Consider the following 10,437-nt stretch of genomic DNA (forward strand, 5'->3'; position numbering starts at 1 on the left):
GATCTTGCTACAGTGACTTCGGAGCAACTATATAAAGGGGTTTAACCCCTCATTTTCAGCCAAGAATCAGCCCAAAAATATTTCCCAAAAATTCTAGAGAATTCTCCAACCTTCCCTCCATTAAATTTCAACGCGAGTTAAGTAAAAATCTCCGGATTTAAGTTCCGCCGCGTATAGTTACGATTATAATATTGTGTTGCGGTGAATTTGTGGCTTGGGAGTAAGGCAAGTATTGGAGATATCGCGGTATTAGCGGAAGTAAGGTATGAATCTTTTTCTTTTGGTATCATTTAAGGCTTATTTACGGAGATAAATTTATGGAATAATTATGTAGCGAATTCGTTGTGGAGGAGTTGGAGAAAATATCATGTGGAGTATTTGATGGAATATTTTGGTAGTAATAAGGTTGTTGTTGTTTCTGTTGTTGTTATTGGTTGTTGGTTGTTGGTATTGAGAATTCGGGCTAGGCATATAAATAGGGGAGATGCTGCCCGATTTTCGACAGAGTATAGAGTAGTTTGACTTGAAAGTTTAGTACAAGTATACTATGATGAGTCTAATGATAGTGTGAATCCTCTTAAATGTAGACACACGAATTCGGATGAATAAGTGTGGATAACTGGAGGTTGAACAGGTATGTTAAGGCTAGTCCCTTTCTTCTAAAGGCATGATTCCTTTCTTATGAATCCAATAGGTGTTTTCAAATGTCCCATGATCCCTTTATGTGAATCCATAAATGTTTTCCAAGAATATTCTTATTCCCAAAAGCTAGAAATTCATGATTCATAGAGTTTGTGATTCAAAGGCATGACTTCTTTCTTGATAATCCATAAATATTTTCCAAAATGTCCCTATTTTCCGAGTCAAAGATTTATGATTCTATAAGCTTTTATGACAACAACAACGGACATGTTTTTACAATATGAATGACGATGTTAAAGATGAGAATATTTCTATGATGATTATGATGATGATGATTTTAATTCTAGAAATTCCAAAGCTTATGATGTTCATACTATTATGAGATTATTTCATGATTTTCTCGATTTTTTTCATTGTTGTTGATCTCGCCTTATAATAATTGTTCCTTCAAGGTGAGATAGAGCGATGATGATTATTCCATAATATAATCGGAGGCTACCGACCTTACGTCACTCCGATATAATTGTGGCTTTTGATTGGGCTCTCATGCATGCTTTATATATATGTATGTATTTTCTCACACCGCGCCGCGCTATAGTCGGCCGGCATGGCACGTAGATGTGCACACCACCGGTGGGCATGTTATGATATTGCTTCGGATGCGGGAGGCCGGACGCGGCTAATGATGATAACACCGAGCCTTAATGGCCGGGCATGATACTATATATATGACACCGAGCCTTAATGGCCGGGCATGGTACTATGTATATGTATAGAAATATTTTTTTTAAAGGCTAAGTATGCATGACATCCGCCTTATGAGTCATCCATATGTACAGGTTATCTCTCTTATTCCATGTTACCTTCCATATCTATATTATGTTGTTATCCATGCCTTACATACTCAGTACATTATTCGTACTGACGTCCCTTCTTGTGGACGCCGCGTTTCATGCCACGCAGGTGTATATAGATGAGTAGAGGATGTTAGTCGAAGATGTTCCACTGGATTGCGAGCTCCATTTCCTTCCGAGTGTTGCCGAGTCGAGTATCTATGTTATGGTATCTTGATTTATGTTAGAGACTTTGCGGACGAGTCACGTATATAACATGTCGATGCTTGTAAGCGGCTGCGTAAGCCGATGTATCATTATGCATTATGTTACAAATTTCATACGATTACAGATTTTACTTGATTTGAGAAAGACGAAAGGCATGTTTTTGAAAAGCTTTCATCATGCACTCATTTCATGATTTTAGAGTCCAGTAAGATTATGAGTATAACGAGAACCAGCGGATTCGCTCGGCCCTAAGTAAGGGTCGGGTGCCCATCATGCCCTATTAAAAGTTGGGGTGTGATAGCCGAGCTAGTGCCATGAACATCCGTCTCGAACTTCGTTCCTTCCTTCGGATCACCTCGTAGCACGTCGGAGTCTAATAATTAACAAATTCGCATAAGTAAGACGTAGTGATAAATCGGTCATTACCATTTAGGAAAGCCTTACTTGGCTTGTCTTGGGTTTATGGGGTAAAGTTGGCATTTTTCCTACTTCACTAGGATTGTAGATGTTCAATAGTTATGAGTACATCACTTAAAATCGTCCCCCTCCCACTAAATGCTACTAATTCCTTTATTCTTCAAGAATTCCCAATTTCAAGAATGCTTCTTTTTACCAACCTAAATACAAATCAATCAACTCTAAGGTTTTAAGTTAGCAATTAGTCTTCCCAAGATTAATATCTACATAACTACCCTTGATTTACCAATATCCATTTACTACCCATCATTTCTAACCATTTTAGGGCTTTACTAGTTTCATGGGTTTTCTTTAAAGCTCAACTTCTTTCATGGATTAAGATTGAAGTAAGATTGGAGAGAGGATTAATGAATTCAAAAGATTACCTTCTTGATGCCTTAGGTCTCCTAGCCGTTCTTGCCTCTAACCAGCTTTGGAGAAGTATATATGGGTGAAAATGAGATCCAATCCCGAAATGAGGGATTAAAAATTAGGTCTGTTTCAGCGATTTGCGCCTCTACGGACATCTTTCTGCAGGTGCCGATTCGCCATAGCGGACCCTTGTTCGCTCCTACGAGTTCTCATTTATTGCGGAGGTTCGCCGGTGCGAACTAAGTTGCGCAGGGGCGGCCACGCAGGTGCGTGTCCAGACTCACCTATGCGAGTCTACGGTTTCCAAATGGGGGAGAGTCCAATCTCTCACTTCCTGTCGTTTGTATTTTGTTTCGGGACCTTCCAGACTTTAATTTATTAAGAAGAATTATTCCGATGATACCCTACGAACTCTACCATTTCAGGGTAACTTTCAAAAGAATTAAAGAATAGTCTGAGTGAGTCAAACGTATAAGAATCTTTGGATAAATCACACAACCTTGAACTTTACAAAGCGAATCAAATAGACACATTTTCTGCTCCTCCTGAGTTAGTTACGTTTAATGGGACTTGGGAAGGACCGTCAAGTCGAGAATTTCTGAAACAGCAAAGGGTCATATATACCCCTGTACTATCCCAAAATAGTTGTGTGTATCCCCCGTTTGCTTTTTTGATGATATATATCCCTGCCGTTAGCGTTTTGGTCATATATACCCCCGTGTCTAACGGCTCCGTTTATCAGGGACACGTGGCACGATCTCAACGGCTCCAACCATTTTCTTTTTTATTTAATCTAATTTATCATTAAAAAATTATTTTAAACCAGAAAAGGGCTATTTCTTAAAATGTGGCTATTTCTAAAATTCAAAATGTGGGATTTCTTCTTCTTCTTCTTCAACTAATTTGCAACTGAAATTCACCCAAAAACCCACCGAATTCTTCACCAAATTATCCCAAATTTCAGATATCAATTCTTCAAGATTTAACCGATCTTTTTCAATAACATTACACTAGAAACAAAGCTCATTTGAAGAAACCCAAAACTAGAACTTGAAGCTTCAAGTTTCATTGATGGTTGTCCATGGAGTTTCTGTTTTTTCTTCACGTTCTAGCTTCTCAAGACAAGCTTTAATTACAATTTTTAGATTCAATTGTCAACACACAATTTATTCGAATGAATTTTTCACCATTTTGAATTATTTTTTTCGGCCACCATTTTCGTATGCAAGAATCTAATTGTAGAGTTCATGAACCTTATGGGCAGATTTCAAAGTGAGTTTAATTTTGGATCCATGAATATACCGTTGCAGTCGTCGGATGCCAATGGCGGAGCTTCGCCAGAGATTAGACTTTCTAATTTTTTATTTTTTATTTTGTTTTGTGTTTTTTTAATGATAAATTAGATTAAATAAAAAAGAAAATGGTTGGAGCCGTGAGATCGTGCCACGTGTCCCTGTTAAACGGAACTGTTAGAAGCGGGGGTATATATGACCAAAACGCTAACGGCGGGGGTATATATCATCAAAAAAGTAAATGGGGGATACAAACAAATATTTTGGGATAGTACGGGAGTATATATGACCCTTTGCCGTTTCTGAAAACATCAAAACGACCGAACAGGTCTTTACAAGAGACGTGTAAGAAAACTACAAGTACGCAAAGTTTTCATTTCGAGATATTAAAATAACATACTAAAAACAGCTAGTCCAACATGAACTAGTTTACATTTTCAATAGTGAGCTATAAAAAAACATTTTTGGATAAAGGATGGAATGTCTAACATCACATGAATCAAATTAAACTTTCAAAAGAATATATATCTAGTTTTGACATATTTTCGAACGTCTTTTTTTTTTTTTTTTTCCCGTTCCAAATAGTAAGTTATATATGAAGTCCCTTGAAAGATATTCCATATTTTCTTGAGACCATACTTCTTACTTTTGTATTGATATTCTATTAAAGTAAGAGGATGGTAAATTTTCAAAATCACCCTTTATAAATATGTAAATTTGAAATAATATTGGAACCTCCTCCCCTGTAATGGAAAAATGTTGGTGGACGATTTCCATTCAAAGATCATGTATTTTTACGTGATCATTTGAATTCTTGAAAATTCATCACCACATTCCAAACCATCATCCTGCTTTTATAAATTAATAATCATATTTTCTCTTATCTTTATGTACACGTGTGGATTTATAAATTGTTGTTTTTGGGTATTCATTGGGTGTGCTCTGGCGGCAGGGGTGGGGTAGATTATGTGAAGTGGAAGCAAATGTATATCGTATGTATTAGCCTTGATTACAAAAAAAACTTTCCATTTTAATTTCATGCACATATAGAGTTGTGTCGAAGCTAATACCAATTCATAGAATATACATATTTTAGTACTTTTAATCATTAACTTACTAGTGAAGAAATATGCATAGAGGAAAAAGACAAGATATGGAGTCAAAGACAAGAAGACCATCTATCCTTTTCCAAACCGTTTTTACCTAGACTTATCAACCAACACCTCCCTACCCCCTTCACCCCCATCCCCCAAAGGTAGAGATATTATAATCCCACCGATTCAATTGAGCTCAATATTTTACACCGAACATAAATATATATAAAAACGATCACTAAAATTTCAAAAAATTTAAATGTGTAACAAAATATTAGAAAAGTACAAAGAATTCAGCGATACAAATACATATATTGAACCCATCAAATTTAAATATTGAATCATCTATTACTAACCCCTACCCCCTTCACCCCAATCCTCCAAAGGCATTTTAATTCAGGGGATTCAACCAACTCAATATATATATATATATATATATATATATATATATATATATATATAGCTCACTAAATTTTCAATATATTCCAAATTTTTGAACCATAATATTAGAAAAATGGAAAGAAAAAATCGCAATGAAAACATATATAAATATTAAACTCATCAAATTGAAATACTGAATCAGCTTTTATTCACCCCACCCCCTATATGTTTCATACCTTATACCCTCTCTTCTCTTGATTCCCCGTTTCTAAGCAAAGCCCCACAACCATCACTATCATCATGATCATGATTTCCATTCCATAGAAGTTTCACTCTCTCTCCCTCTTGTTTTTCTCATTTTCTTTTTTAATTTTTTTTAAATTTTTTTTTAGATTTTTTAGGCTGATGGTGCTCATCAATATAAAGTTAGTGACTTCTTTTTACATCAAAACAGTTGGGGAGACAGGAAAAAGGGAGTGTCTGAAAACAAAAAGAAAAGAAACAATACAATGAGGAAGCCTGAGTTCTCCTCCTCCTCCGGCAGTAACAACAACAATAACAATAATAACGCGAACGTGAAACTAAGAAAAGGGTTGTGGTCACCGGAGGAAGATGAGAAGCTCATGCATTATATGCTAACAAATGGACAAGGGTGTTGGAGTGATGTAGCAAGAAATGCTGGTTTACAAAGATGTGGAAAGAGTTGCAGGCTAAGATGGATTAATTATTTGAGGCCAGATCTTAAGAGAGGTGCATTTTCACCTCAAGAAGAAGAGCATATTATACATTTGCATTCCCTTCTTGGTAACAGGTTTGTCTCTCTATCTTCTCTCTCTCTCTCTCTCTCTCTCTCTCTCTCTCTCTATCTCTATCTCACTCTCTATCTCAATGTGTTTTGATGTGTCTATACGTGCATGTAGGTTAGGAGTAGTATTTTTGGAAGAGTTTTAAGTTCTATGAACTGAGGTGTAAAAGTATTTACACAATCAAATCTTCTTTGATAATTACAGTAGTATTTTTAGAAGAATTTTAAGTTCTATGCATTTGTAATGTAAAAAGATATTTACACAATCAGACCACTTAATTGATAATTATAGGTATAGTATTTTTGGAAGAGTTTTAAGTTCTATATGTTTATGATGTCAAAAACTTTTACACAATCAAATCACTTATTTGGTAATTACAGATATATCGATTTAATTGACGACATGGTAAATTGGTTAGCTAATAAACAAGCTATTACCAGTTAAAATTCCTTAATAGTGTAAAAAGTTACACTTTAACTGTATATCACTTGAATTCTTGTTAACTTCTTCTGAGTTTAACTTGTGTATTCTCACTGCAAGCGTAAATTAGAGTTTTAAGATTTATCAGCCATTAAAGTAAATATTTTTTTTTATATTATCAGGTCATCTAAAGAATATCTATAGGTAAGCGGTAAGTTTTCTTAAAATGTGAGATATGAAATATTGAAAATAAAATATGTTACTTGGTAGAACAAGTAAAAATGATCTGATGATGTAAACTTTATTTATATTATCAGTGTATATTACTTAAACTCATGAATTTATATGTCAGATAAAGATAAGTACATGTAGTCGTCCACTTAGAAGAATAAAGCAGGTCAAATCCATCTCTTGTTTAGCGGATAATTTCTTCGATCTGCTATATTCAAAAGAGATTTATGCATGAATACATAAATTAGTAGATGATATACGTCTATGGATGCGAGGGAAACTGTAGTCTCCTTTCAGAACTTTTGCAGGATTTAGGTGGACTTTTAATTAAGGATCAGGAAAAAGATGGGAAAGGGTAAATTCTTTTTTTTTTTTTTTTTTTTTTTTTTTTTTTTTTGCTTTAAAATTCTTTCTTTTTAATTTACTTCTTCTGACAGTCTGTGTGTCTAGGAATTAATAAAACCTTGAACACACGGTAATTAAGGACCATTAATCAAATTGGACTTTTCAGTACCTATCAAGATCCCTCGTTTTTAAATAAAATAGAGATACCACCACAGTCATAAAATACATAGCAGCATAAACGTTCAATTTTTTGGGTTGTACTTAATTAATATACAAAAAATCAGAATTTTGAAATTTTTTGACGAGAAATGTATTTTAAGTGAATCTCGTGAAGATTAAAGCAAGGTATATCTCCAATATAATTGTTTTAATTTGAAGTCAAATATCTACCTTTGTAAAGTACTAGCTATCTTCATGAAATTTTCGATCTATAACCGAAAGGTAAAATTGGAACATAATTCCTTCCATAGAAATACCCAATGTATAAAAGAAATGCTTTTGTCATGGATTTTAATTTATATACACGGATTGTATAAAAGAATTATTACATTTTCAATATTGTATTTTAATATGTTATAGCAGGTAACCTCTATACCTTATTGGATAACTACATAAAATAATTTTACATTTTTTGTGTATAAAAATTAAAGTCAAAAAGATAATTGCTGGCAACACTAAGGTTGGTGAGAGGGGAGATTAAGGAAACAATTATCTCAGAATGTTAGTAGTAAGTAGTTAGTAATGTCAAGGGGACATCACAGTGAATTACAGGTAAACTTCAATGGCTAACATGATAAAGCTAATTATGATGTTATTGACTTCAACAGCTTACATGATTTATGGACATGCATATCTTAACTTATACGTTTTCAAATTCAATGAATTAACAGTATGCACCAAATTAAATTCTACCTAATAATATAACTTTTTTTGGTAGGCACATCCTTAAATTTTGCTTAGAATTGTATTACAACCCCCTAAAATTTAATAATCTCCATCTCTTTAAGGTTTTGTAGCTTCCAATATTCTTTTCCAATAATGATCTAATTTTCTTCCTTCTTCATTCCTTTTTCTTCTCAATTGTTGATAAATATATATATTCAGATTTTGTCTCATTAGAAGCGAAAAGAAGCAGAGGAGAGACATCTTGCCAACTGGTCATTTAATAAGAGGGTTTTTATAGAATTTTGTGGATTTTAAGTAAGGGAATAAGGTAATATCGTAGTTGAATTCATTCATAGATGTGTTATATTTTATGATTATAGATGTTCAAGGCATATCTCTATATTTCTTAGGCAAACCTAGCTCGAGAATAAAGGTTGGAAAGAGCTCACGTAAATTTTGTGATACGAGATGGAAGAGTTTTTTTATAAGTAACTTATATCCATCGATATTGTAGAAAACAAATTACAGTATCATCATGTCACTCAAAACATTTTATGACCTACTGTAATATATAGTAGTATAATTTTATTTACATTATCTGTGTCTATAAATTAAACTCCTCCTTTATAGATAAAATCCAAATTATAATATTAACAAGCAAGAGATCTATATATGAAGCATGCTGTTTTCGTGTACATTATGAAGCATAATTAAATGCACTTAGTTCTTCATCCAAATTAAATATTAACAAGCAAGAGATCTATATATGAAGCATGCTGTTTTCGTGTACATTATGAAGCATAATTAAATGCACTTAGTTCTTCTTAGTCAAAAGAGCAGAGTTGTATAGCATATTGATCAACTATATTAACATCATTGTCTTAGAGTTGAAAATCATCAACTTGCCATTCCCCAATCTTCTTTATGAATTATGATATTACATGCATGTTTCATGACTTTCACATTCTCTCAATTTGACTTATAGATATTTACTTATATTTATTTTTTTCATTGATTCCAAAGGTGGTCTCAAATAGCTGCACGTTTGCCTGGGCGTACTGATAATGAAATCAAGAATTTTTGGAATTCGACCTTGAAAAAGAGGCTAAAGAACTCATCATCTTCCTCTACACCATCACCAAATGCAAGTGATTCATCCTCAGATCAGCCTTGCAAAGACCTCAACATGGGAGTCACTCAACAAGGATTCATGTCAATGCAAAAGCATAACCTAATGTCCATGTACATGGACTCAACCTCGTGTTCTTCCTCGTCCATGGCCCTAAACACCATTATTGATCCTTTGCCCACGCTCGAGCACACGCTAATTAGTGGATTCAACGCGCCCTCATACTTGAGTACTACACAACCAGGCATGGCACAAGGAGGGAATATTGTGAGTACTAATGGTGGAAGTCTTTTCTATGGAAATAACCATGGGATATTTGGAGGAAATATTAATATGGAAGGTCATGAGCTCTATGTTCCACCATTGGAGAGTCTCAGTATTGAGTATCAAAATGTTGAAAACGGGAATTTTGTTCAAAGGAACAGTCATCATCAGAACAACAATAACCCTAACAACATGACCAACTTGAATACTAGCCATAATTTCAATAGTAGTAGTAATATCAAAGTAGAAAATTTTGGAGGGATAGGGAATTATTGGGAAGGAGATGATCTAAAAGTGGGAGAGTGGGACTTGGAGGAATTGATGAAGGATGTTTCAGCTTTCCCTTTTCTTGATTTCCAAGTTGAATAACCCTAAAACAACCTTTAATTTTCCTATGGAGATCAAGACCTTTTAATCTTTCAATATTAGACCACATAATTTCCATCCTATATAGTTCATATAAAGCCTCTTGTATTGAGATAAATTTGGACAGGAAATAGATAATGAGAGGGTAAAGAATCTCATGAGAATAAGTGTCATTTCCTGGTAGATATATACTTTTATGGCCTGCCATGCAACTTTTTGTATAGGATATTTTACCTTGTATCTTAAATGATGTAATTAGGAAAGGGGTAATTTGGTCATTTCGACTTCATTTAAGTGTTTGTAATAATCACCATATACTCTTGCAGATATATGTATAGTCACATGTGATAATGTAGAGATTAGTGATCATTGTCTATTAGTCTTTGTGTACAAACCATTTAAAATGTGAGCAATTATGTTTTTAATTAGTGGATTGAACAAGTCTTATGGACAAATAATTAGCTCTCTGTATTGTTTTATTCATGCTTGAAAAATGATCCATCGGTCCCCTCCTTTTAATGGACAATCTTAGCCATCCTCGTGTATCATATTTGTTTGTCTGTCTATGTGTGTGCTTGCATGCTTTGCGTTTGCTTAGTATTATGAAAATCAAGGATAATTATGGATATTAATCAAGGATTATGGATATGACACGCCAGTAATTTTCCCTTTAATGGAGTTTAATCTCTAAGG

General features: G+C 34.0%; 1 protein-coding gene across 1 annotated transcript; it reads left to right on the forward strand.

Moving 5' to 3' along the window:
- Positions 1-5,631: 5,631 nt before the first annotated feature.
- On the forward strand, positions 5,632-10,153 carry LOC132065751 (transcription factor MYB46-like). The gene is made up of 2 exons (XM_059459277.1): positions 5,632-6,109; positions 9,009-10,153. The coding sequence occupies exons 1-2, from the start codon at positions 5,808-5,810 to the stop codon at positions 9,745-9,747; spliced, it is 1,041 nt and encodes a 346-aa protein (XP_059315260.1). The 5' UTR covers positions 5,632-5,807; the 3' UTR covers positions 9,748-10,153.
- Positions 10,154-10,437: the final 284 nt, after the last annotated feature.

Source organism: Lycium ferocissimum, chromosome 7 (genome assembly GCF_029784015.1).
Source record: "Lycium ferocissimum isolate CSIRO_LF1 chromosome 7, AGI_CSIRO_Lferr_CH_V1, whole genome shotgun sequence".
NCBI lineage: Eukaryota > Viridiplantae > Streptophyta > Magnoliopsida > Solanales > Solanaceae > Lycium > Lycium ferocissimum.